General features: G+C 33.9%; 4 protein-coding genes across 5 annotated transcripts; 3 read left to right on the top strand and 1 right to left on the bottom strand.

Annotated features, from left to right (window-relative positions):
- Nucleotides 1–180: 180 nt before the first annotated feature.
- Nucleotides 181–7,240, top strand: LOC129900661 (probable protein S-acyltransferase 7). Its single transcript, XM_055975677.1, has 5 exons — nucleotides 181–677; nucleotides 2,658–2,840; nucleotides 4,596–4,892; nucleotides 6,015–6,248; nucleotides 6,409–7,240. The coding sequence occupies exons 1-5, from the start codon at nucleotides 579–581 to the stop codon at nucleotides 6,922–6,924; spliced, it is 1,329 nt and encodes a 442-aa protein (XP_055831652.1). The 5' UTR covers nucleotides 181–578; the 3' UTR covers nucleotides 6,925–7,240.
- Nucleotides 7,241–9,031: 1,791 nt separating this feature from the next.
- LOC129899896 (mitochondrial import inner membrane translocase subunit TIM8-like) lies at nucleotides 9,032–10,933 on the bottom strand. Its single transcript, XM_055974896.1, has 2 exons — nucleotides 10,747–10,933; nucleotides 9,032–9,362 (listed from the first exon to the last, which is right to left on the bottom strand). The coding sequence occupies exons 1-2, from the start codon at nucleotides 10,792–10,794 to the stop codon at nucleotides 9,174–9,176; spliced, it is 237 nt and encodes a 78-aa protein (XP_055830871.1). The 5' UTR covers nucleotides 10,795–10,933; the 3' UTR covers nucleotides 9,032–9,173.
- Nucleotides 10,934–12,780: 1,847 nt separating this feature from the next.
- Nucleotides 12,781–14,799, top strand: LOC129901029 (uncharacterized). Its single transcript, XM_055976134.1, has 3 exons — nucleotides 12,781–13,423; nucleotides 13,517–13,578; nucleotides 14,330–14,799. The coding sequence occupies exons 1-3, from the start codon at nucleotides 12,931–12,933 to the stop codon at nucleotides 14,495–14,497; spliced, it is 723 nt and encodes a 240-aa protein (XP_055832109.1). The 5' UTR covers nucleotides 12,781–12,930; the 3' UTR covers nucleotides 14,498–14,799.
- A 1,146-nt stretch (nucleotides 14,800–15,945) lies between these two features.
- LOC129899597 (pyruvate dehydrogenase E1 component subunit beta-1, mitochondrial-like) lies at nucleotides 15,946–23,771 on the top strand. Of its 2 annotated transcripts, none has more exons than XM_055974604.1 (15): nucleotides 15,946–16,234; nucleotides 16,486–16,552; nucleotides 16,642–16,704; nucleotides 16,798–16,878; nucleotides 17,204–17,230; nucleotides 17,337–17,399; nucleotides 17,497–17,583; nucleotides 18,444–18,569; nucleotides 19,956–20,089; nucleotides 20,177–20,249; nucleotides 20,331–20,396; nucleotides 21,119–21,157; nucleotides 21,252–21,376; nucleotides 21,560–21,674; nucleotides 23,381–23,771. In XM_055974604.1, exons 2-15 carry the CDS (start codon nucleotides 16,502–16,504, stop codon nucleotides 23,432–23,434), a joined length of 1,104 nt encoding a protein of 367 aa, XP_055830579.1. In that variant the 5' UTR covers nucleotides 15,946–16,234; nucleotides 16,486–16,501; the 3' UTR covers nucleotides 23,435–23,771. The 2 variants fall into 2 exon arrangements, with proteins under 2 accessions (XP_055830579.1, XP_055830580.1); XM_055974605.1 differs by lacking the exon at nucleotides 15,946–16,234 and adding an exon at nucleotides 16,270–16,361.

The following is a 23,771-nucleotide window of genomic DNA, read 5'->3' as shown; positions in this document are numbered from 1 at the left end:
ATAATTTTGACAAGTGATGTCATCCCTAACTATCAATTCATTTGTCCAAAAATCCTCAAAATATTAATGTATAGATCCAGCTCGCATAGCTTTTTGCGAGAATCTTTTTTTTAATATAAAAAAGGTGATTAGAATTAATTTTTCAAACTTAAAAAATTTAATTTCGAATTGAAGTGAAAAAATAAGCACAATATATAATGAAACAATTTTTTGATATATTTTTTTAAATCTCTGTACAATTAACGCCGCCACCGTCCGTCCACCTGCTGTAAAGAATCCACTCTCCTCATTATACCACGGGAGTGTCGCCGTGCTCTGACGCCATTCTCCCTCGTGGCTGATGTAGTCAACGTTTTGCCATTTGCCAAATTTCCAGTCAAAAAAACCCTGCAAAGAACCCAAAATAGAAGAAATACTGAAGCAGTAGTAATAATAAAAGTTATAGAGAAAAAATAAACAAATAAAAAGCTGCCTTTTTCCCTTTTCCTTTTTTGCTTTCTTTTCATTGACCTTTTCCCGATTCATATTGTACAACTTTCTTCATTTTTCTTGAGAGATTGTTACAGAGAGAAAAAGATATGAATGGAGTCGCTCCGCCGAGGAGTACGGGTTCCGAAGGTGGCGCTGTTGAAAATACGGCGTTTCCCCGGACGTATCAGACCTGGAAAGGAAGCAATGTAAGTATTCGAGTTGCTTTTCTATGCTCCTCCATATTTTAGGTTTTATAATGATTATGAATGTGGTATTGTGTTTTTTCTGCTTAATTTTTTCTCAATTTATTGTAGGAGTTTGGTGATTGAATTCTCGGATTTAGTGGAATCGATTTATAATTTTGATCTCTAAATTGCTCGAGATAGTTGATATCTACTGTACTTTTGATTTCATTATTTCCTTCGTTTTCAGATTATTTGAATAGGCTGTTGAACTAGTTATTCATAGTCCATATTTTTGAATTAGTTTTGTAATTCACGGAGTAGATTTTAGCTTTCAAAAACAAGTTTTTGATGGCAATTTTGTATTGTAACCTCTGTTCTTAACCTTTTATTTTCTACCATTTCTGTGTCAACCACAAGCATTAAGCACCTGGCATCTTTTAAATTCTCTTTTGTCACTTAGGAGATCAAGCAAGGGGAAAGGGACAATCAGAATTGAACCCATACTTATTTTGTGGAATACTCAAACTGGTACCATTAGACTGTAAGTTCAGGTGGTGCCACCTGACATTTAATCCATTTACTAAGTATCTATTATCTACCTGTAAGAATACACAAGAGTCAGGAGATAGTATTTTGTTTCATTTTTTCAATTTATTTTGGGAGTGAAATGAGGTTCAGCAGAGGTTTATGATGACATGCCGTTTGGATTTGAGATAAGAGTCTGTTTGAGCTAATTAAGTTTATTGAGAAATGGGAATAAGAAACTTAAAATCAGTATCAGATGGAAAATGATCTTGCTAGGTTGTGCATTTTGAGGAAAAATCCCCTGCAGCTAGGGTAGCGAATTATTGAGTGATAAGACTTCTACGTAGATAAGAGTTAGTATATGATTGAGATTGCATCCGATGATATGGTCTAGCCTCTAGTGGTCTAAAAACCATATGTGTTTAGGGTGCAAATGCGAGTAGACTGTAGAGACAAAAATGCTTTGTGGTTTCTTTTCATTTGCCTAAGACTTGTTGGACAAAGGTACCTTGTAACTGTGCGGGTAGGTAGCAGGTACCTAATGTAGTTATTGAGGTCTCTACAAGTGATTACAACCCAAAAATCAAAAGTAACAGGAAAAAAAGTTGTAAGAGTTGTTCCAGTAACTTAAGAATCTCTCTGGAGATCAGAAGTTGTTCCGAAATTCTGAATTATTGCAAAATTTTGTATTCTTCCGACTCTCTAAGGAGGAAAAAAGAATAAACACTGAGGCAGTCCTTGTAGACCCCAAAATCTTCTCCTCATCTAGACGAACTACTACTAAACAAAATTAAAGCACCCAAGAGTGTGGCCTAGTGGTGAATGAAGCCATGAGGTCTAAGGTTCAAATCCCAGCGGAGACAAAAACACTAGGTCATTCTTGCCATCTGTTCTTGCCTTGGTGGACAGAGTTATTCGGTACCTGTTGCTGGTGAGAGGTGGTAGATATCTCGTGGTATTAGTCAAGGTGCATGAAAGCTGGCGCGGACACAGCGGTCATAAAAAAAATAAAAAATTAAATGACCTAATGGACCAGAACCATAAGCTACCTCAGGTTTTTTCTTTTGGAGACTAATCTACCCCAAGTTATTGAAGAATGAAGGGAAAGAAAGGAATAAAAACCATAAGCTACTCCAACTTATCAAAGAAGGGGAGAAAAACATAAGCAACCCCAAAAAGGAAAGTTCTATACTATCTATTTCCAGAATTTTGTGCAAAACAAAATATAAATAGGTACCTACAAATACATTAAGTCAAAATTTTTACTGCTAATGGAACATTGGAACTTTACTGACATTGCCTTTTGTCATAAAGAGTAACATGTATAGTTAGCATGTTATCACAATTAGCTATATTGTTGTTTATTGCTAAAATCTTGACATTCTTTTCTTTTTGCATTTTTGGCTGTTTTAATTAGCACATCTCGCGATTTTGCTTGCTCTCTCTTAATTTAAGTATTGCCTTTCGATTGTGCAGAAATTTTGTCTTCAAGGAAGGTTCATATTTGGGCCTGATGTGAGATCGCTCTTTATGACTATCTTCCTTATAGTTGTCCCAGTTGCTGTGTTTTGCATATTTGTTGCGAGGAAACTTGTAGATGACTTTGCTGGTCATTGGGGGTGGTCTATCATGGTCGTAGCTGTTGTTTTTACACTATATGTAAGTGTTTATATTTTTTTTGGAAACTAAGCTTATATTCTGTAAGCATGATTTCAAAAATCTGTATATCCCTCAAATATTTTATGGTTATATTGGCTGTCTTAGCTGGTGGAATCAAAGCAAGTATTGTGCCTTTTGATCATTTTCAGATAATGGAATTCTACGAGTAGTTTCTCCTGCTCACTTGACTATACATTCTTTCTTATTATGTAAATACTGTGTTATTTACTTAGCTGTTCCTTTTTCTTTCTTGCATTTTCATTCAGTTTGGGAATTAAAGTAAGTTTGGTGATTCATGAACAAAAACAAGTTTCATTTGCACACTAATTGTAAATGTTGATAATGTGTCAAAAAGACTGGCTTGTTATGATTTATTAACTGTGATCTAACTGCAAGAGATCTTGCCATTGCTTAACATTGCAGCTTGATTAATATGAGGAGAAACTTCCAGGATTGTTGTTCTTTTGATTACTATCTACTCTTTACATTCTAAAACATCAGTAGGTGGTCTGGAGCATGCCTAATGGCTTAAGTTTACACGCTAGTTCTAGTCTATTTAGATGCCTCTGGTAATCGACTCAGTTCGGCAGTCCATTGCTCAACCAACCTAACCCTTTCCTAGATACTCCATATCCATTAGTGCACAAATTCTTTTTAACAAGAATTCTCCTTGTAATTATCTTATCAATTCCAGGCTATATGGATTGAGTACATACTTGTAATAAGATGTGGATTGCATGAATAATTATGTCAAACATATAAAATGGTCAGAGCATCCCATAAACCACTGTTATGAAGAAAAAAAGGGCATTGCATGCTTAGTTGGTTGGAAGAGGTTGGGTATTTTTTATGTACAATGCAGATTATATTTTGAAGATGCTGTTGGGTTCAAAGGACCGAGTCAATCTTCTGCCAATTTTTCTGGTTGAACTAAACAAATAGTTGCAATTAAACAAAGATGGATATTGTTTCATAAATTACTTGATCCAATGCATTCTGGATCAAATTTTGAAATCGACTGCACAAAGCAGAGGCACTTAGTAAGGCCAATAAAAAGTGGAAGATGTGCTGCAGTTTACTTTAGAAACAAAAGTGAAAGTCTTTGTATGGAGACCATGTTGGTTTTTCATCTATTCTCAAGAGATAATAAAATAAAGACAGAAAATTGTTGCTAATTTGCCAGATTTTAACTTGCCTTCAGTACGTGTGGATTTTCCATTAATTGTAACTATGTTGGACTGTTGGTGGATTTAAGCACTTTTGAAGAACAGAAATTTCTAATCATGGTTCCTTTCAACAAAAAAAAGAGGAAATCTCTAACCATGATATACATATGATGGTGGTGAAAAAGCTTGTTGTGGGTGGGGTGGGGGGACGAAAAATAGAAGAGTGCTGTTATTTGGGACATCTGATAGTGAGTGATGTGGTGATGGAAGTTTGTATATTCCTTTATTTTTCGCTGCACTAGAAAATGTGTCTAGTTTCTTGCAGTTTTATTTTCATTTCTTGGATATCACACGAAAGTGGATGACCTGCTTTCTGGTTTTCCCTTAGTATTATGTTAATACAGATGACCTTCTGTCTTCGTTTGAAAAAAGAATTCTCTACGTAAAGGATTTCTGATGTTTCTTGCTAATTTCTGTAACATAAAGGAACTATTAATTGGGTTGTTTCCTGAACTTTAATTTTATGGCCAAGAGAGATTATAGATTCATGAGTCAAAATAGAACGTAATAATGTTATTTTTTTTGAAAGGTCTTAGTCCTGCTTCTACTGACATCTGCAAGAGATCCTGGTATTATTCCTCGCAATCCTCATCCTCCAGAGCTAGAGAACTTTGAAGGAAGTATTCAAACTGGTCCTGGTCAAACTCCACAATTACGTTTACCCCGCATCAAGGACGTGAACGTCAATGGAATAACTGTAAAAGTCAAATATTGTGATACCTGCATGCTGTATAGGCCTCCACGCTGTTCTCACTGTTCAATTTGCAATAACTGCGTGGAACGATTTGACCATCACTGTCCCTGGGTTGGGCAATGTATTGGATTGGTGAGTTCTAATCTCTGAAAATCTTTTCCGCTTTGCAGTTGGGCCCTACAATATGTTAATCTCTTTTCAGTTTTATTTTCCTCTCAAAAAGCATATCTTTGCATAGCATGGATGGTCTTCCCTCTTTTTTTCTTAATTTATAAGTAACACATGCACTGAATATTCCTATTTTATTTAGTTTCATCACTTCTTTAACTTCTCAGGAGGCAGTATTCTGAAAAAAAATAAAAATTATTCCAATTGTTGGCAGTTCTGTATTTATCAATAATTTGTGATGATTATTCATTATTTGATTTGTGATCAATTGGTTTTGTAATTTTTCCCTTTGTGGATCATACTTTAATTGTTGCCCGAAAGATGCCTTGGATTCTGAGTTCTGAATGATTTGATATCTGCACGTAACAACGTACACAGTTTATTTTATGTTCATGAGTAACAGTGGTCCTGCATTGCAGTGTTTGCTTGTCGTCCCAAAAGGATTTCAGTCAGTTATCATTTCTCCTCTTTGTTCTGTTTGAATCCATAAAGCCTCCTCAAGAAAATGTTTTGAGTCATTAGATTCTTCTCTTGAAAGGTTTTAAAGCTAGAATGGCACTTGACCAACTGTGAATCTGTCATGAACTTTTCCCATCCATGCACTCTTTAGGTTAACAACACCAGCCAGTTCATAGTCAAGTTAGTTCTTAAGTATATGATCCTCTTTTTTGGGGTATTGGCAAAAAGATACTTTATAGTTTTCTGGTCAAACAAGAAGCCTTGCAATGATCAAGTATATCAACTTTAAATTGTCTACTTGCTAAATATTTAAGATTAAAGATTTGAGTGATTTGAGTGGCGGATGACTCCTCTTGTTTTCTGTTCTTTTATGTTTCTCCAGCAAACACTATTTTTATAAAATATTTTCCATTTGCAATGTTATCTGCACATCTTCTCCTCACTTAATCCTGGTAGAACATCTTGGTCGTCTCCCTTTTTTTTTGATAAAGGACATCTAGGTCTTTAAGTCGGAAATGATTTTCCTAGTCTGATCATAGCTTCTACTTTTGTAAGCGATTTCATACAAAATTTCTGAGTGAAATGTTTTAGCCCTTAAATTGAACTACATTCTGTTTGGTGGTGCAGAGGAATTACCGCTTCTTCTTCATGTTTGTATCCTCAACAACCCTTCTTTGCTTATATGTCCATGGCTTCTGCTGGGTCTATATTAGAAGGATCATGGATGGTGAGCAGACCACCGTCTGGAAAGCAATGGCCAAGACTCCTGCCTCCATTGTGTTAATCATTTATACATTCATATCAGTCTGGTTTGTTGGTGGCCTGTCTGTCTTCCATCTTTATCTTATTGGCACAAACCAGGTAATATATTCTTCTTGACAGCTGCAGTTTTTCAGATGTTTTCCCTTCTTTTTCGTTGTTTATTCAGTTCTCTAAGTGATTCAAACTCGTGAAGTCTTTCGATTTTATAGGATTAGATTACTTGATGTTTTTGACACTTGAGTCTTCTATCTGCTTGCAGTCGACGTATGAGAACTTTAGATATCGATATGATCGGCGGATCAATCCTTTTGACAAAGGTGTAATCCATAACTTCTTAGAGATATTCTGCACCAGTATTGCTCCTTCCAGGAACAGATTCAGGGACAGAGTGCAGAGAGAACCTGGGATACCAGCTCGTGATGTGGCTGGTGGTTTCGTTAGTCCGAACTTGGAGAAAACAATGAGCGACTTAGAAATGGGAAGGAAGCCAAGTTGGCATGAGACTGCAACAGGAACCGATGATTTTGAAGGACAACCTAGAAATGATAATCATTTAGATAAGGATGAAGAGCTCTTGGCTGCATCCCCAGAGCTAAGCAACACCACATTGGCTGAAGGGCGTAGTATCCTACATCCTAGGCGCTCTAGTTGGGGAAGAAGAAGTGGAACTTTGAATATACCGCCTGATGTAATTGCCATGGCATCTGAAATTGGAGAGTCTAATCGGACTACTGTCAGTGATAGTGCTTACCGGATTGACAACCAGCAGTTGTAGTTGGCCTGTATGCTGTTTAAATTATTGTAGAAGAACTGACAAGTAGAGATCTTAAGCCAAAGGATGATCCTGTCCATCCCGTTAATCGACGGGATCAGGTTATCCTTGAGGGGGTGTGCTGTTGTGTGTATAATTCTATTTTCCTTCTACGTTTAGTTTTCTTTTGTTGAAAGTTCTTTGAAATGAGCTTAATCTGAAAAAAAAAAAAAAAAAAAAAAAAAAAAACTTACCAGTAATAGCTCCAACTGTTACATGTGATATATTGTGAAATACATATTCTATTCTACTTCATCCCTTCTCTTCTTTTTTTGGGTAATTGCCTCAAGTTATCAGATATGTGAATTATAGATACTCTTGGTAACACCATTTTGCTCCAGATGTGCGCACTCCACGACTTGAAAAGTTTTCTAGAGAAACACATGGTTAGTTTTTTGTAAGGGTGAAAAGTGGCTCACAATAACGCTGAAAGAGAATCTTCAGGGCAATTTTTAAACATGTCTTACATAAGAAGGCAATATTAGGAAAGGTAAAAAGGTATACTTTACGTCTTCCATTTTCCTTGAATGCCCTCCATTAGCAACCGTTGTTTGGTCGTTGGATGGGATGAAGAGGACTATGATGTTTTAGATTATATTCAGACTTTCAGAGGAAAAAAGATCAAAAATAAGTTATTTAACAAATTCCTAATGCATCTCAAGATTTTCCATTCATGTTTAGGACATTTCATGCCCAAAAAAGGGAAAATGCATAAATCCCCCCCCCCCCTCCGAAATTGTATTAAAAAGTCAATTACACACTTAAACTATCATGACGATCTATTACACACATAAACTATCTAAAAGTGAAACTATTATCCCCCTACAACTGACGTGGCCAAAAAAAAAAGCGTCAAATTCTGTAAAGTAAAAAAAATAAAAAAACGAAATCACCCACCCCCACATCTTTTCTTCTTCACAACCACCTACCCTCTTCTTCTTCACACCCACCTCCATTTACTCCATTTTAAATCTTGATTTTTTTTTCTTTCAAAACACATTAATGTAAAAAAAATTAAAAAACAAAATTACCCCACCCCACATCCTTTCTACTTCACACCCACCTACCTTCTTCTTCTTTACACCCACCTCTATTTATTCCCCATTTTGAATCTTGATTTTTTTTTCTTTCAAAATTTATTAAGAAGAAGAAGAAGAATTCTATCCATTTTGGTGGAGAAGACGATTGGGGTCTTGGGAGGGGGGGAGGGGGGATCGGATGGGTGGGTAATAATTAATTAGGAGTTAATTAGTATAAAATATAGTTAATAAAAAAAAAGTTAATTATTAAAGAAAAAAATATAAAAAATCATATGGTAGTTAATAATTAATTAGGAGTTAATTAGTATAAAATATAGTTAATAAAAAAAAGTTAATTATTAAAAAAAAATATATAAAAAATCATATGGTAGTTAATAATTAATTAGGAGTTAATTAGTATAAAATATAGTTAATAAAAAAAAGTTAATTATTAAAGAAAAAAATATAAAAAATCATATGGTAGTTAATAATTAATTAAGAGTTAATTAGTATAAAATATAGTTAATAAAATAAAACTTAATTAATAAAGAAAAGAAATATAAAAATTCGGATGAGTGGTTAATAATTGATGGGTAGTTAATAATTAATTAGAATTTAATTAGTATAAAATATAATTAATAAAAAAAAGTTAATTAATAAAGAAAAAAAAGAAATATAAAAAATCGGATGAGTGATTAATAATTAATTAAGAGCTAATTAGTATAAAATATAGTTAATAAAAGAAAAGTTAATTAATAATAAATAAAAAATATATAAAAAATTGAATGGATAGTTAATAATTAATTAAGAGCTAACTAATATAAACTATAGTTAATTAATAAAGAAAAAAAATATATATAAAAAATTATAATTTCTCACGTGACGATGACATGGTGTCAGGTAACAACGAGTATAATACACCACATACTATGAGAATGATGTTATGTGTTCAGATGTGTAATAGTTTCACTTTTAGATAGTTTAAGTGTGTAATAAGCCGTTATGATAGTTTAAGTGTGTAATTGACTTTTCGATACAATTTCAGGAGGAAATTTATGCTTTTTCCCGCCCAAAAAACAACATAAATATTCAATTTATTGATCTACACTACAAAATCCCAAATGAGAGATGGCATCCATCTGCGGTTAGTAGTCATAGTTTTCATTGGCACAAAGGAATGCAGCTAATCGTTCTTCACTGCATGTTCTGAAATCGTTTGACAATGATGAGGCTCATTTCCATATAGCGTTGTGCACAGTTGGTTAGACAACTAGATTCGCTGGAGCTGAACTTGCTTCCAGGTGTTCCAGTGATACATTTATCCCAGCAAGCACTTGTAAGCTTTCCAACCATTTCATTGATCATGGCCCTTTCTTTCTCTTGCTGTAGAAAATTAAGAATTGCGGAGCAAAACATAGTGAGATGAAGACACTCTAACCATATCAGAAAAATTAAGGCTATTAAGAAAAGCAAAACACAACAGTTAATTGGGAACTGATGTTTTATACATTGCTCAACACCAGGAGGGGCAACTTAATTAAATCAAGCAATTCCAAGTCATGGAATATCCACTCTAATACTATAAGGGATACAAGGTTCTTAGCTTAAGATTCCAAAGCACTCTGAATCTCTTAGCCTAATATGGCAAAAGAGGAAAAGGCAATGAACAAGATCAGAACGATCTTCACAGATATGTATTGTTATGAAGAGGCAGGGAATGGTTAACAGCTACGTGTGAATTTCATTGAGCATATTTACTGACGTTATGAGGAAAAAATGTTTAGAAGTAGCTGGAGAAGCTTTGTAATAAACTGTTATTCGGGGAAAAAAAATATAAATTCTTGAGGCAAAACATGATTAAGAATCCTATTTTACTAGTATGTTGTGTCCAACAGACCTCAAAATATTGCAGCACGAAAATTAACTTCAGAATATAGATTCTGGTGAAAAGAAAATTAAAGAATAATTCATTAAGCACTTAAAGTAAATTCCAAAAATAATGAGTTAAGATCAACTTTAACGAATCATGATTTTTCCAAGATGGTACCCAAGTTCCTCGTGGATGACGTAGACTGATGACACAAGACTTGGGACATAATCAGCGATCCCGCGAGCAAAAAGATAACTAGCAAATAGAATTTTCATGTAGCAAAAGATCAAACAGCGATAAAGATAAACGAGCTCAAAAGTTTTCTCACCAGTTTAAGAGCTGCAAATTCATTCAAAGGGGCTTCATAAGATAAATGAGCACAAAAAATTAACTTTTTACTAGTTTAATAAGCTGCAAAATTTATTCAAACCGCTTCATAGAAACTCTTGGGTGATTCTAGATCCATTCCTTATAGTAATTTGCAGCATATACAATCTTACCAGTCATCTTAATGCTTTACTAAGGTCAAAAGAAAAAGTGGATCAAAATCACAAACTAAACTGTGTCAAATTTTGGTTCCCCTTTATTCTATAGTACCACCTCATGTTGGAGGATTATTCCAGGTGACTGCTTTATCTTTTCTAACAAAAAAGAAGACTTTATGAATCTAAGCCAAAGAGAAAAACAAAAGGAACCAATTTCTCAACTAACCAGATCAATAATTACAGAAAGTCAGAATGAAGCATTATTAAGCACTGTGCCCATTTTAAGCTATTTGACTAAAGCAACTCAAGTAATCGTCCAGAACAAAATGGAATGCCGAATGGATTAGAGAAATGTGGTTGCATAAGTGTGCATAGACAGAGATATACAATCTACGGAATTTGAAAAACTCACGGTGAGAAGATTCTGTAATTCTGGGGACTGAAGAACTGAAGGATCCATGGGAACTTTGACGGAGGAAATCTAGTGATTTTTCCGGTTAGACGGAAGTTTTATGGACTTGAAGTTTTTGCAAAACCCTAACCGATTGAAATCGGAAGATGAACTAGAATTCGATAGTTGAGTAGTTGTGTTGGATTAGCCCATAAGTTTAACAAGTTTTGGACTTCTAAGCCCATTAAGCGTCCTTAGCCTTGATGGAAAAAGGAAAAATTACTTAATTAAGTGCTTTTTAAAAATTAATTATTAATTATAGCGGTATTTTTTATTTATTATAATTTATAGTAATACATAGCAATATTATGATAAATATACATTTGTATTAAAAGTGAATTATGCATACAATATAAATATATTATAAGTATTTTAAAATATATATTATGTTTGTGTAGTAAAAAACTGACATAATGTATTATAAGTCTATTAAAATATGTGATAAATGTATTATCCATCTATAAAACTTATATTATATATGTTTTATAAATAATTCTCTGCAATATGTATTAAAACTGTATTATAAATGTATTATAAGTGTTTAGTGAAATTATTTTTTTATTGCTATAGATGGTAAATATTTTTTTAATATTGTATATTTATGTAAGTTTCCCATGGAAAAATTACATCAATACACAATTTATTTTACCATATTCTCTAAAATTTTCTACCATTTGAAAAAATTATAAAAATCCCTATTCTTTTCTATTCTTGGAGACATCACTTTACGCAATATATGAGTCTGATACATCACGGTCAGATACAACACTTTATGTGATGTATCAGGATGTTTTGGGTTGCATCCAAATTCCATCAAATTTAAGGAATTTTTGTAATTTGAAAAAGAGTAGAGATTGGATATAATTAACTCCTAACACTATGAAATTTGTATAATCTTTTCTAAGTTGATTTCCCGTCGAGGAGTGAGAATAGCCCATTCATTGTATCGATCACATTGTTGGACTGGCTATCGACTCCACCACGCTAGTTCGCTACTAGCATCGAGTTATTAAATAGTGGGTCATTCGGACTGAAATGAAAATAGATCAAACAATGTATCATAACTCAACATGATCGACTCTTATCAAGTTTTAGTTTTTTGGGTGGACAATTTCAAACATATATAATAAATTAATTAGTTTACAATAAATATAACCATGTTTTATTTACATAAAAAATAGCCAAAATTATAGGAAATATATAGTGACTATACAATATAGTTTGTCAAAAGTCACAGAAAGTATATATTGACTATACAATATAGATTACTTATAGATAAACTATACACTAAATATATATTATGATACACTCAAAAACTGACTATACATGAAATATACACTGACTATACATTCCTATACAGCAAATGACCTTTTTTTGGTAATTACTTTTGCCGAATGGCCATGTGACGTAATTATCCTTTTTTTTATAGCATTTCAAACAAGAAATAAGTCGTTTTAAAAGTATTTTGACAAAATTTCTTATGAATCAATTTAAGCTACATATCAGATCTCGAGGTATTATATTAATTTTAATACATTATATAAACAAATTCAATTTCCTTCACCTTTTCTTTCCCTTTCTAATAGCACCAAAATATAGAATAGATTACAACATTTTTAATAATACTCGTATAAAGTAGTATAAATATGTCTATACCTATTGGATATAATGTATATCGACGCCCTCGGTCATTTTCTAGATTAGGGTTGTCTAAAGGCCCAGACTGGTTCGATCGTGGGCCTTGTAACCGGTCCCAATTGGGGAATTTGGTGAAGCTGGATAGTGAAAATATCACCAAGTTAATATTTCAATAACTGATCACTGATGGATGACTATATTTGTTTAGGCCAGGTTCTCTCTATCATAAAGGATATAAGTGTTTAATTTAAAAATATATAAGGATTTATCTACAATTGAGTCATATTATTAAAAAATGCATGCATAGTACTGTAATTTACCCTACTATATGGACTGACAAAAATATATGTAAAAAATTACACATGTTATGCAAATGTTGGTTGGTATATTCAATGGAGTGGGATAATTTAAATTTTGCTTTGACCTTTATTAGATTCTCCTTTTTTTTCATTTGTTTAGGCCTTGCCTTCCAATTCCTTTTTATTTTTGGGGGCGGAAGGAATTGAAATGCCCTTTTACAGAATTCTTAGAATGGGTTGTGGCGTTTCCAAAATAGATGCCAATGGCGTCGCCACACCTAACAGATCAATTCTCCCTAATTTCCCCACTAGAAAGAAGCAATCAACCAAATTCATCCCTCCAAAGAAAGAACCAATGTTGTTGATGCCTGAAAATGATGATAGACCTTCAATTTCTGTTCCAAAATGTGATGTTAATAATTTGAATTGTGTCAACCCCGAGGCATCTAAAGAAGAAAATGACGAAAAAAGGGTGGCGAAAATAAAGACAATGGTTGAGGAGGCGGAGAAACATGATGAAAGGGGTAGACTACATGAAGATGAAGGAGAGGGGTCGGAGGAGGAGGATGGTAATGACGATGATCAAAGGGCGATTAATAAGGTTCGTGTTGGTGAGGAGGATGATAATGATTTCCCTAGTTCACCCAGTTTTAGGGTTTATTTCACCGATAAGGATGTTGAAACAAACAACAAGGATGACGGTATGTGTACCAATATACAAAAGATAACTTTATCGAAAATTGATTAATTTTACGATGGTTAACAATTTTTTTCATAATAATTGCGTAATGCAGGTTATAACAAGGTTGGCTTGAAGGACGTTACCCCAGTTGCAACTACCATATCACCAACAAAGGTGTGCATGTGATTTTCACAATTAATTCTATTCTTTTGCATTATTTCTTTATTTCTTTTAGAGAAAAACTAATTAGCCAAGAAATTCATAGCTAAAAAATGAATAAATGTATAAATTTTCGTTGTTTAATAAGATTATCAATTATGGAAACCCCTAACCCCCCCCCCCCCCCCTCTTTTTTTTTTGTTACTGTTTTTGCCAATTTCATTTTATTTGCAAAAGATGTAAAACATTTTGATCATTCCATCATAGCATGGTGGATTTGTAAAGGTTAAATTGGAGAAGTATATACACAAATTAATTAAAGTTCTATCAACACCTTGCTCGTTTTGACTACATTTCTTGCATACCTTATCATGGCAGAGATGTTAAAATTGCTAAATTAGAAGTGGTAGCAACGTCTGTCCATGTAATTTATTCAAAATTTGGGTTCCAAATTCTGAACATCCTTTCTATTTTAATTTATGTGGCATCAGTCGATTTTTGAGAATCAAACTTTTAAATTTTGATTGTGAATTCTGACATGTGATCTTTAAGTTTCTTGAAATAATTAAATATACTCATACATTTTTAAAATTACGTAAAAAATATTAGAAGTCATAATAATTAACGATATATTCAAAATGTTTAAAAGGCATATGAAAACATCATGGTCAAACGAAAACTCATATGACTCTTGAAATTCGAATGGTGCCGCATTAGTTCGAATATAGTGTACTATTAAACTTATAAAATTGACAATTTTGCACAGAATTCGGAGTCGGAGTCGGAACCGTCGATGGAAAAGGAAGAGAAGAAGGAAATAAGAAAGAGGAGTACTTTTAGAAATGTGCTACCAAAGAACTTGTTGAATGTTCGATCATCATCTAACTCTTCAACTCGATCAACTCATCAATATCATCATAAAGTAGCTTCTTGATCTATCATATGGCATGCTGAAGGGGAATTATTAAAACACCTCTACACATTGCTTTGTTTTGTTTCTCTTGTGCATTCCTCCTCTTTTGACTCTCTATGAAATAATAATAATAATTTCTATTATAAAAGGGTTCATTTATTGTGAATTTGAGATATATAATTGAATTTATTTGTAAACTAAATATTCTTCTGTGTATTTTGTTTTAATTTCCTTCCTCTGATGTATATATATTTCTAGTTGTTTAGCTAGAACGTTCAATGTAATATATATTTATCATTTTGGTATAAGAGTAGTATTCTATACTCCTTCCATTTCATATTTGTGAGGCAATACAAATATATTAAGAAAAACATTCAAAACATAATTTGAACCGTACTTTCCACTATTGTCCTTTGTAAAATCATAAATATAATTTTGCAAGTAGTGTGATTTATCTCCTAACAAATATAAAACTTCAATAAATGAAAGGGCAAATATGAAAAAAAGTTTCAAATATGTATGTTGAACTTTAAACAATTCAATTATTTTAAACAATAAAAAATTTCTTAAAAATTCACTTAATATGAAATGGAGGGAGTAGTATGCAATTTCATTTTATTCGTCCACCTAACAATTATCCTAGTTATTCTAGTTGCTTCAACAAATCTTTTGTGCTGACGTCTTAGCTTCCTTGTTTTTCATTGATTTTGATTTGGCAAAAGGATCGAAACGAACTGAAAAGTGAAAACTATACGTTGCACCACTTGGGATGACAAAATGTATTTGGGTGAGGTGCTGAAATTCCCATGTGCGGACCGCTACAATTTTATCCCTGGCCCATTGGACCTCTCGGTCACCTATTCTACGACAATTTTAAATATATATAAGAAATTAATTATTTTATAATAAATATAATTATATTTTATTTACATTATTTATACATGAGCTATACACTTAATATACATTATGATACTTTCAAAAATTGAATATAATTTGACTATACATGAAATATACACTGACTATACAAAAATTATATTATATATATGGTGTATATATAAGGGAAAATTACACAAAATAGACTCAATTGTGAAACTATTTACTCAAATTGGATTTAACTATTTATCCTTAATTAAACTCATAACCCAAACTATTTACCTTCTTACCCCACTTTTTCCCTTGTAATTTCGTTCATGACATCATGATGACATCAACATCACTGTTATGAAAGAATCCTCTGTGATACTTTATCAGTATCATATATGATTAAGCTTAATTCTCTGTGATACTCTGTCGGTATATTAATACTCTATTGGTATCATATAAGATTGAACTAATTGATTATGCTAGTAATAGTGTGTTATCTTGGTCACTCACCTATTTTTTTTAATTTTTTTTCTGTATGGATTTCAATAATGTAGTACTTAACAGAGTAAGAAAAAGAAATAAAATTCATAAGTCAATGCTACATATCTACATGTCCAACCCTTCAGAAGTCCCAAGAGCCCAAAACCAAAAGGAAGAAAATGAGGAATATGGAAAAGAAATTTAAAATCAACCAACTGAGCTGCTAATAACTTGTTTTGGATTGTTGTTATATATTGTATTGTTGTTATATGTAAATTTTCGAATGATTAAATATTCATATTGGTTGGTAGCAGCCATATTCCGCGGACAACATTATCGGGCGTTCAAAGGGAGAGAGGAGACAGACTTGTATAGCTTTGCTCTCGGGCCCCATAATCGTCCGCCATTAACAAGGTAAATAGGAAAATCGAATTTGTCCACTTTACTTTTAGCGCCTGCCACCACGAGACGGGCCCAAATAATACAACTACTGTAATAACTAATTTCCAGATCGAGTTTTTGTGATCTGTTGAGATTATTGGTATCTACTACTACTAACTATAGATGTATTGATCAATGTATGAGTTTGCGTAGATGCATTTGCTTTTACTCAAGCAGATTTGACTTATATATTTTGTGTTTATTATTACGATTTTGAATTTTAGCTAAGAAGGACCAGACATGTCTCGAATTATAGGTCGAACAATGGCTAGCAGAAGGATTTCTGATTTGGTGAGGATAAATTGCAGTATCTGAATGTTTTTTTTTTCTTGAGGTGTATTTTGTATATTTAAATGGTGAATTTGGATTTACCATTACAGAACAAGTTCTTGGTGGGAAGCAGAGTGTTTGCATCTAGAACTTACTCTTCCGCAGTTAAAGAGGTTTTTTTCCCCCTTTCTATCTGACTTTGTTGGTCTATACATTTGGTTGATGTTTACTGATGTTGATTGTGGAGTAATTTGATCTCTTTGTAGATGACAGTGCGTGACGCATTAAATTCAGCTCTAGATGAAGAAATGTCTGCGGATCCTAAGGTCTTCGTTATGGGGGAAGAGGTACAATCAAAGTTTTTGTTTAAAATTCTAAAATGAAAATGTTACCTGTAAAATACGCCCACAGAGAGTAGAACTGATAGAGGATTCATATAGTCTACCTGATAGTTTGGTTTGAGGCATGGTTGTCCTGTTGTAAGGTGTTGTTGCAAATATTAGCCAACCCTAACTAGTTTGGGATTGAGGCATAGTTATTGTTGCTAAGGTAGTTGTTTTGTTGTTATTGCTAATATCTGTCACTACTAATGTTTTGCATTTAGTCTTCATTTGTGTTATTTTACATTATTTATAAAGTACAAAAATCTTAATCTCTGTTATGTTTGCTCAGGTTGGTGAGTACCAGGGAGCCTATAAGGTAAGAAATGGTTCTTTTCACAAGTTTTTCAAGTCTTGTGTTATTATTGGCACCCTTTGCAATGAGAAATCATTTACTAAGTGCATGAGCTGCTTCTTTTTTTCAGATTACAAAGGGGCTTCTAGATAAATATGGTCCCCAAAGAGTTCTCGATACACCAATTACTGAGGTTGCTCCTGCTGCTTCAATTATGAAACTGTTGCTGTTCCTTTTTTTTCTCGAACATACATAATAAAGCGCTCAAACCATTTTTCATTCTTTCCTAGGCTGGATTTACTGGAATTGGAGTTGGTGCAGCTTACTATGGTCTAAAGCCCATAATCGAATTCATGACATTCAACTTTTCCATGCAGGTTGAACTTCTGATCTCACGAAGACTTCTTGTTTAATCTTCTTAATATTTTTTGATCTATTTGTTCTTACCTTGAACATAAGTATGTGATATCATCTGCCAATGTCATTGAAAAATTCCCGTATGTATTTTATGTATGAATGAGTTCACAGTACCCATTAATAAGGTCATGCTAAGAATGATGAATTAAGCAAAGCATGCAAACAATTTTGATCGTGTATGTTTGGAATCTAGTTAATATTTATAACATGGTGTAACTTTTTGTTTTCCTTGTCTTCTTGAAATGAGCTGATTGAATTAAATGCAAACACAATACTAAGAGGTCTCGGGGGGTGGGAGGGGTAAGTTGCAGCTACTACTGCAGTCACTAGAAACCAAGTAATTAAACAAAATGTAGATGAGATGACTTCCATGCTTAAATTTGTGTTATACTCATAGAAATCATGGTCTAAAAATAACAACAGCCAGTAGGACAAGTGCTTTGTTTCTGAAGTGTAGTGTCAACCCCCCCCCCCCCCCTCAATGTAAACTAGGAAATAGATGGGGACTGTAAATGGCTATTGATCAACTATGTAGTGGCCAACTGTTTGCGGAGCTTGTTTCCCTTGCAGATAGGTAAAAATTTCTTCCTCCAACTGTTATCTCCCTGACCAACTTCGCATCTGCATCCTATTCTTCCCCTTGCTACAAACAATGACATCTCCCGACTGCAAATGTGTCAAGCACATAGGTGGTGGTTTCTCACGAAGTCACTACATTTTTTATGTAGATCATGTTATGTTGACAAGATTTCTTGAGGCTAAGGTTTATGCAATTTTAACCCTGTGCACATGCATGATATATTATCCCCAACTTTTGCAGGCAATTGACCATATTATCAATTCTGCTGCAAAATCAAACTACATGTCTGCTGGTCAGATATCTGTGCCCATTGTTTTCAGGGGTCCTAATGGTGCTGCAGCTGGTGTTGGTGCCCAACACTCTCAGGTATGTTTATGAACTGAAAATGTGGTGTTCTGCGGTTTGTTGGTGCTGCTGTTGGGTTTCCTTCAACAGTTCAACATTTGATCTTGTCTTTCTCTGAGGTTGGTAGTAATGATGTGCTAGCCACACTCACTATTGGAGTTTATTCTTAACTGGTGCCAAATAGCAAAATTACACAGAACTGTTACTCTAGATTTTTTTTATATTCTTCTTTCTGGTTTTGAATGGATTTGTTTTTAAAGTTGTTGGCTTTAGTTAATAATCTTATATAGATGGCACATGGTATGGGTATATTAGTAGACTGGGAGATGGTTTTTAACTAACACCTGGTGCATTGCAAGATAACTTGGCTACAGGATTGGTGACTGGTGAGGCACTAGATGTGAATAAGGGTGTTTTGTATTCTGATCAGACCACTTCCCTGCTGCATGCCGAACGTTCTGAATATATTTAGTCATATGCAGATAGTTTGGTTCCATACCTGATGCTGGAAAGGCTAATTTTTAGGCTTGTTATCCACAAAGTGATTGATATAGCAACATTGCTAGTAAAAATTAGTCTTTAAAAAGGTTACAAAATAAGTAGAGGTCTGTGAATACGGCTGAGATCTTTTCTGTTTGATGAACTTTGGTTGAATAAATAATTCTGAGAGCCGTCAAGAATAACAAGGGTCATTTTTTTTCTCGGGAAATTATCAGGGAGTGTCTATAAGAAAATTAGGACCATTTCGCCAAAGATTATTGGAAACAGTATTTGCACTAATGACTTATGCAAGTCACTATGATTAACTTCAGTATTTTACAACTAAGTTGCATTATTTCCTGAGTCTTGAATGATTCTTAAGTCGTGCGCCCTAATTCTCCCATTTTTATTCAGTGTAAGAATTTCAAATGTACATGTTTTAAAATTTTATTCATGACGTTCATTGTTTTATGGGTAGAAATATTGCTTATCTTGCTGATGGAAGGAAACTTAATTTTGATGAGGGCAGGACTTCATCTTTGATAATAAAAGTTTTTTTTTTCTTTTTCTTTCGGTACTTTTGTGAGAAAGAAAAGCTTTATCGCCTTTTCTCCTTCTTTTCGGAGTGCTCTGACAAAAAACCTGAGATAATAAAAGATGTCAATGCAGGTCAAAGAAATGAGGGAGGAATGTAAGAATCAAATTGTCTTTGTCAATGTATCTCGTGAACTTTTAAATTCGGTCCTATAGCATCATCTGCATATCTTTTAAATTTATTGCGTTGTTTCAGTCAATTATTAGTTGACATTGATATTATCTTCAAGCTTCAGCTCTCAGTGTGTGTGCGTGCGCGGGCGTGCATGCACGTGTATTGCAAGCTTTATATTGGATAAAGTTCCATGGTCCTTTCTTTTAATATTTTTGCAGTGCTATGCGGCATGGTATGGTGCATGTCCAGGATTAAAGGTACTAGCTCCATACTCTTCCGAAGATGCTCGCGGCTTGCTCAAAGCTGCTATCAGGGATCCCGATCCTGTTGTGTTTCTGGAAAATGAATTGCTGTGAGTTTATGGGTTTAGTTATCCAAAATGTTGTTTTCTTTATTCCTTCTCAAAATGTAACCTCGTCACTTGATTTTCATGATGCAGATATGGTGAGTCTTTCCCTGTTTCAGCTGAAGCTCTTGATTCTAGTTTCTCTCTCCCCATCGGAAAAGCTAAGGCAAGTTCATTCACGTATATTACATTGTTTTTTCTGTATCATCTTATGGGCTATTGTTCCTTACTTTACAAACATTGACAGATAGAACGCGAAGGGAAGGATGTGACAATCACTGCCTTCTCAAAGATGGTTGGCTATGCTCTCAAGGTTTGTGTTAGTTTTCCTTAGCAGTACTGTTTGGACCATTTCTGCATGAGTTCCAGCATCATCCTCCGTGACAAACTTTTGATGGTTTCTATAAAATGGGTGATTAGTGTTTATTGGATTCGAGTATATCAATTAACAGAATTGTCTCCCACCAATGAAGCACATGACAGTAGAAGGATATCTATACCTAATAGCAATTCTGTTTGAATTTAAGATTTTTTTTGCTTGATGGATTTGAGGGCTATTATCACAAGTCATGAATCATGTGACAACGTTTAGATTTGAAGTGTGATTCATTTAATTACCTTTCAGTTTGGACAGAATTTCTTCTGATCTGAGGAGTCTTAGATGGCTCGAATTTGACTGGTTTTAAGAAGCTAGCTTTTATATTTTGTGTCTTGATTTGTGTTAAACTATTTTTGGATGAGTAAAATAACATGTTGGGCCTTGGATTGTGTTAAAGTAGTAAGTATTCATTCTCCTTCTTCAAAAACAATTGTTGATTCGTAATTGCTGAAGTTTTAGATCCTAGTGCAAAAGCACTTTAAATACAAAGCATAGTCTCATACAGCTTGCGATCCACTAGTCTGCTAGAGGGGGAATTCCACAAGAGATAATATCGCTTGGATTTGATGTTAGATGCATAAAAAAAATATATAGTATGATGCTCTCTTTAGCTTACTTGTGCAATTCTATGCGTAATGACATCTAAAGTTTTATAGGCTGCTGAAATTCTTGCCAAGGAAGGAATTAATGCTGAGGTATGACTCCTGAGTTCATATCTAGTTTTGCTTTTATACTGGTAAGCACAAAAAAGTTCCTGCTTTTCACTTCTCATTTCTCTTCTGTAATCAGGTTATAAATCTGCGCTCGATCCGACCACTTGATAGACCTGCCATTAATGCATCTGTGAGGAAAACCAACAGACTTGTAACTGTTGAAGAAGGATTCCCGCAACATGGTGTTGGCGCTGAGATCTGGTTACTCTCTTCTAACAGTCTTAGAACTTAACACACTCACCCCAACCCAAAGTCCTCTCCTTCCACCAATTCTGCAAAAAAAAACTTGATCTCCTTTGTTATCTTTTTTATTTTTGATTGACAAGGTAAAGCTCCTTTGACATCAATGAAACTTACCGGATTACATTTTCCTAATCTTACTAGTGCATCTGTGGTTGAGGAGAGCTTCGAGTATCTTGATGCACCAGTTGAGAGGATAACAGGTGCTGATGTTCCTATGCCATATGCAGCAAATCTTGAAAGACTGGCTGTTCCACAGGTCTGTAGTCAAATATTTTCCTTGGTTCTCCGAAATTTGGCTTTTATATTTTACTTAATCATAAATTGGTGGTTTTGTTAGGTCTTTGATAGTTTATAAATTTTAATTTGATTCTAGTTATGACCTTATATTTCGTAGATCCTTCATCTTCCCTGTCTTGATGTACATATGTCGAAACTCAAATGCATGTATTGCATGGGTATTTCAAGAATCTTGAAAGTACATTAAAAATTAGAAGAAAGAACAGGTCATATCAGGACCAGATATACACACATGTATCGGAGACCTATCAGAAACAAATCCATGTAACATAGGTATGGTTATTGTGATAGAATGGTACATATAGAAATTAACTGGATGAAAAAAATAAATGATCTGCATGTGGTTGAGCTTGGAACTCTCCGGTGTCTCTAGATGATTATATCATGTTGAATTAGGGTCTGATGCACTCAGGAAAAAAGAACATATTAGGATCAATTGGCCTAGAACATCCAAGAATGACTTCTCTTTTATGTCATATAAGACAACTGATAGGTAAGTATTTAGTGGTCCAAGCTCAGGGTAGATAAATTCTGACTATTTGTCAAATAATGAAATGTGCAAGTTCTACAAAAAGGTTGTCCATGAACCATGTTATTTGAGAGTAAACATATAGGCACAGCAATATGTGTTGTAGAAATGCAGATGATAAGATGAATAGGTGGTTATACAAGATTGGAAATGATAAATAATGATCACATCCTACATAGGGTGCAAGTATCACACATACAGGATAAAATGAGGGAATCCCCGAGGATAGATGTTTAGTGACCTTTCTGTTGGTCTAAACACAAATGGACATACTCTAATTCATTTATTTTGCTAGCCACTTGATTATATTTAGAGATCAGACAAACCATGTGCAGTAGCTAATATGTTTGCTCAGCTGCTGTTATTATCAGCATCCCGTGGATGCAAATTAATGAAGCACATCTCACTTTAATTGATTAAAAGAAAAAAGAGAGAACGCCTGAGATAGTTTGATCTTGTCCTATTTGGACCTCTAATATGTACCGGTCTGTCGGTGAGGTACTTCAATGATTTGACTGTTATAGAAAGAAGACGAAATAAACCTAAATTCACATGGATGAAGTTATGTCAAAAGACATACAATTTCTTAGATTCAATGTGGATTTAGTTAAGAATATAATGGAAGCAAAAGATCCATATAGGCAGATCGTTGGAAATAAAATTTTACTTGTATTTATTATGCTTAAACTGGATCAGTGTTTGACAGGAATTTTCTTAGTTTGAGTACAGACTTGTATATTCATATAGGGATAATAGTTAGATTTAAAAAACCTCTACCTTGCTTTGGAAGACATTATTTAGTATTGAAATTGATCAGGATACAGCTGAATGAATGCAATGTTTTGTATACTTGATCTTAACTAACTTTGGAAATTGAGACAGTTGATTAATTGATTTGACTGATGGAATAGTGCAACATGTCTCCCGGTATATCAGTCTAATTAAGAAAAAAATTGAGAGTAGTTGGAACAAGTTACCAGAGTTCAGTATGTACCTGAACAAAACAATGGATAACTGAGTAGCTCATGGAGAATATTTCTTCCCATATTTTATTGGTGAATTGCATTTGAAACTAGTTGTTCCATGTTTTCCTTCATACGAACACATTCCTGATGTGTTTGAACTTTCTGATACAGATTGAAGACATCGTTCGTGCAGTCAAGAGGGTTTGTTACCGATCAACTAACTAAATCAGTTCCAATGGCTGCAGTTGCTTAGGCTTGATCCAACAAGGTCTTGCTTGTTCCAAAGCATTTAACTTCTTTTTGTGGATATCAATTCTTTATCTGCCTGTGAGCGTATGCTTCTTGCCATCTCCTGGAAAGTTTAATTGACTGTAAAACCAGCTAAACTGGTAAACTAATTCAGCGAATGAAATCTGCTGCCCGAATTTTCAGCTACACGAGGAAATAGTTCTTGTAGAAAATAAAATTTACAGCTTCTTTCCTTTTTTGGGTGAACGTTTAGAAAAATGTTTTTATAAGAGAATACATGTGTTCTGGGAAATATCAAATTGCAGTGCCAATG

This window comes from Solanum dulcamara, chromosome 8 (assembly GCF_947179165.1).
Source record: "Solanum dulcamara chromosome 8, daSolDulc1.2, whole genome shotgun sequence".
Classification (NCBI taxonomy): Eukaryota; Viridiplantae; Streptophyta; class Magnoliopsida; order Solanales; family Solanaceae; genus Solanum; species Solanum dulcamara.
Note: the sequence above shows the minus strand (reverse complement) of the source record. Positions and strands in the feature narration are given on the sequence as shown.

Coding starts and splice junctions, on each gene's coding strand:
- LOC129900661 (XM_055975677.1), top strand. CDS start 579: ATGAATGGAGTCGCTCCGCCGAGGAGTACGGGTTCCGAAGGTGGCGCT. Junction 678..2,657: donor AGACCTGGAAAGGAAGCAAT/GTAAGTATTCGA, acceptor TCGATTGTGCAG/AAATTTTGTCTTCAAGGAAG. Junction 4,893..6,014: donor TTGGGCAATGTATTGGATTG/GTGAGTTCTAAT, acceptor TTGGTGGTGCAG/AGGAATTACCGCTTCTTCTT.
- LOC129899896 (XM_055974896.1), bottom strand. CDS start 10,794: ATGGATCCTTCAGTTCTTCAGTCCCCAGAATTACAGAATCTTCTCACC. Junction 9,363..10,746: donor AATTACAGAATCTTCTCACC/GTGAGTTTTTCA, acceptor AATTTTCTACAG/CAAGAGAAAGAAAGGGCCAT.
- LOC129901029 (XM_055976134.1), top strand. CDS start 12,931: ATGCCCTTTTACAGAATTCTTAGAATGGGTTGTGGCGTTTCCAAAATA. Junction 13,424..13,516: donor AACAAACAACAAGGATGACG/GTATGTGTACCA, acceptor TGCGTAATGCAG/GTTATAACAAGGTTGGCTTG. Junction 13,579..14,329: donor CTACCATATCACCAACAAAG/GTGTGCATGTGA, acceptor AATTTTGCACAG/AATTCGGAGTCGGAGTCGGA.
- LOC129899597 (XM_055974604.1), top strand. CDS start 16,502: ATGTCTCGAATTATAGGTCGAACAATGGCTAGCAGAAGGATTTCTGAT. Junction 21,377..21,559: donor GGTGTTGGCGCTGAGATCTG/GTTACTCTCTTC, acceptor TAATCTTACTAG/TGCATCTGTGGTTGAGGAGA. Junction 21,675..23,380: donor AAAGACTGGCTGTTCCACAG/GTCTGTAGTCAA, acceptor TTTCTGATACAG/ATTGAAGACATCGTTCGTGC.